General features: G+C 35.8%; 1 protein-coding gene across 1 annotated transcript in view; it reads right to left on the bottom strand.

Moving 5' to 3' along the window:
• LOC107095986 (E3 ubiquitin-protein ligase TRIM39-like) overlaps positions 1–223 on the bottom strand; it is a 9,428-nt gene extending 9,205 nt beyond the window's left edge. The window contains exon 1 of the mRNA XM_015392409.1: positions 104–223. Coding sequence (XP_015247895.1) covers positions 104–223 — 120 coding nt within the window. The remainder of the gene's footprint in view (positions 1–103) is intronic.
• Between the last annotated feature and the right edge of the window lie 436 nt (positions 224–659).

Genomic DNA, 659 nt, shown 5'->3' with positions numbered 1-659 from the left:
ATAACACCATCAACATCTGTTTGGACATCGAGTAAAAAAGGGTTATGAAGGTTAATGAATATGAATGAATGTTAATGAATATATATTAACATTTTCGGGCTACACCTCTGTCCTCAGAAACCATCAGCCAACAGTTGGCTTTGAAAGGGTCCAGAGTCATGTTGATTCCATTGCATTCCTGGATCTTCATCAGCTGATCCAGTGGTTTTCCCAGCTCAAGCATAATGCGTAGAAAAGATGAGAAAAATCAGTGTTTTAAGAATTCTTACGAATTTTTTGGGCTAAAATGGAAACCTTTTGTTGTGTTCCAACTTAAAAGGTTTAAACAGTAATTGCAAAACAGTCATCCAAGGGATGTGTCATGTCTGGTCTTAAGGGAAATAAACAGTGCTGTGCAAAATCAGACGCAGGCATTCAGTTAATTTAGATAGTATTTATTCAAAGGGCCTTACAAGTGGATGAAAATAAGTGATATGAGACATATTTCTTTGATATTTCAAGTTCATAGTGATCAAAGATTTTATTATCTAAGATGTTTGAATTTACAAAAACGACATTCCCCATATATAACCATCTAACAATGAAAATCTGTAATGCTACGTTCAAACCGGACGCAGCAGGCGCTGTAGAAGCAGCAAGTTTACATGCAAAGTCAATGA

This window comes from Cyprinodon variegatus, unplaced genomic scaffold (assembly GCF_000732505.1).
Source record: "Cyprinodon variegatus isolate N-32 unplaced genomic scaffold, C_variegatus-1.0 Scaffold590, whole genome shotgun sequence".
NCBI lineage: Eukaryota > Metazoa > Chordata > Actinopteri > Cyprinodontiformes > Cyprinodontidae > Cyprinodon > Cyprinodon variegatus.
This window is presented reverse-complemented; position numbering and strand designations above follow the sequence as displayed.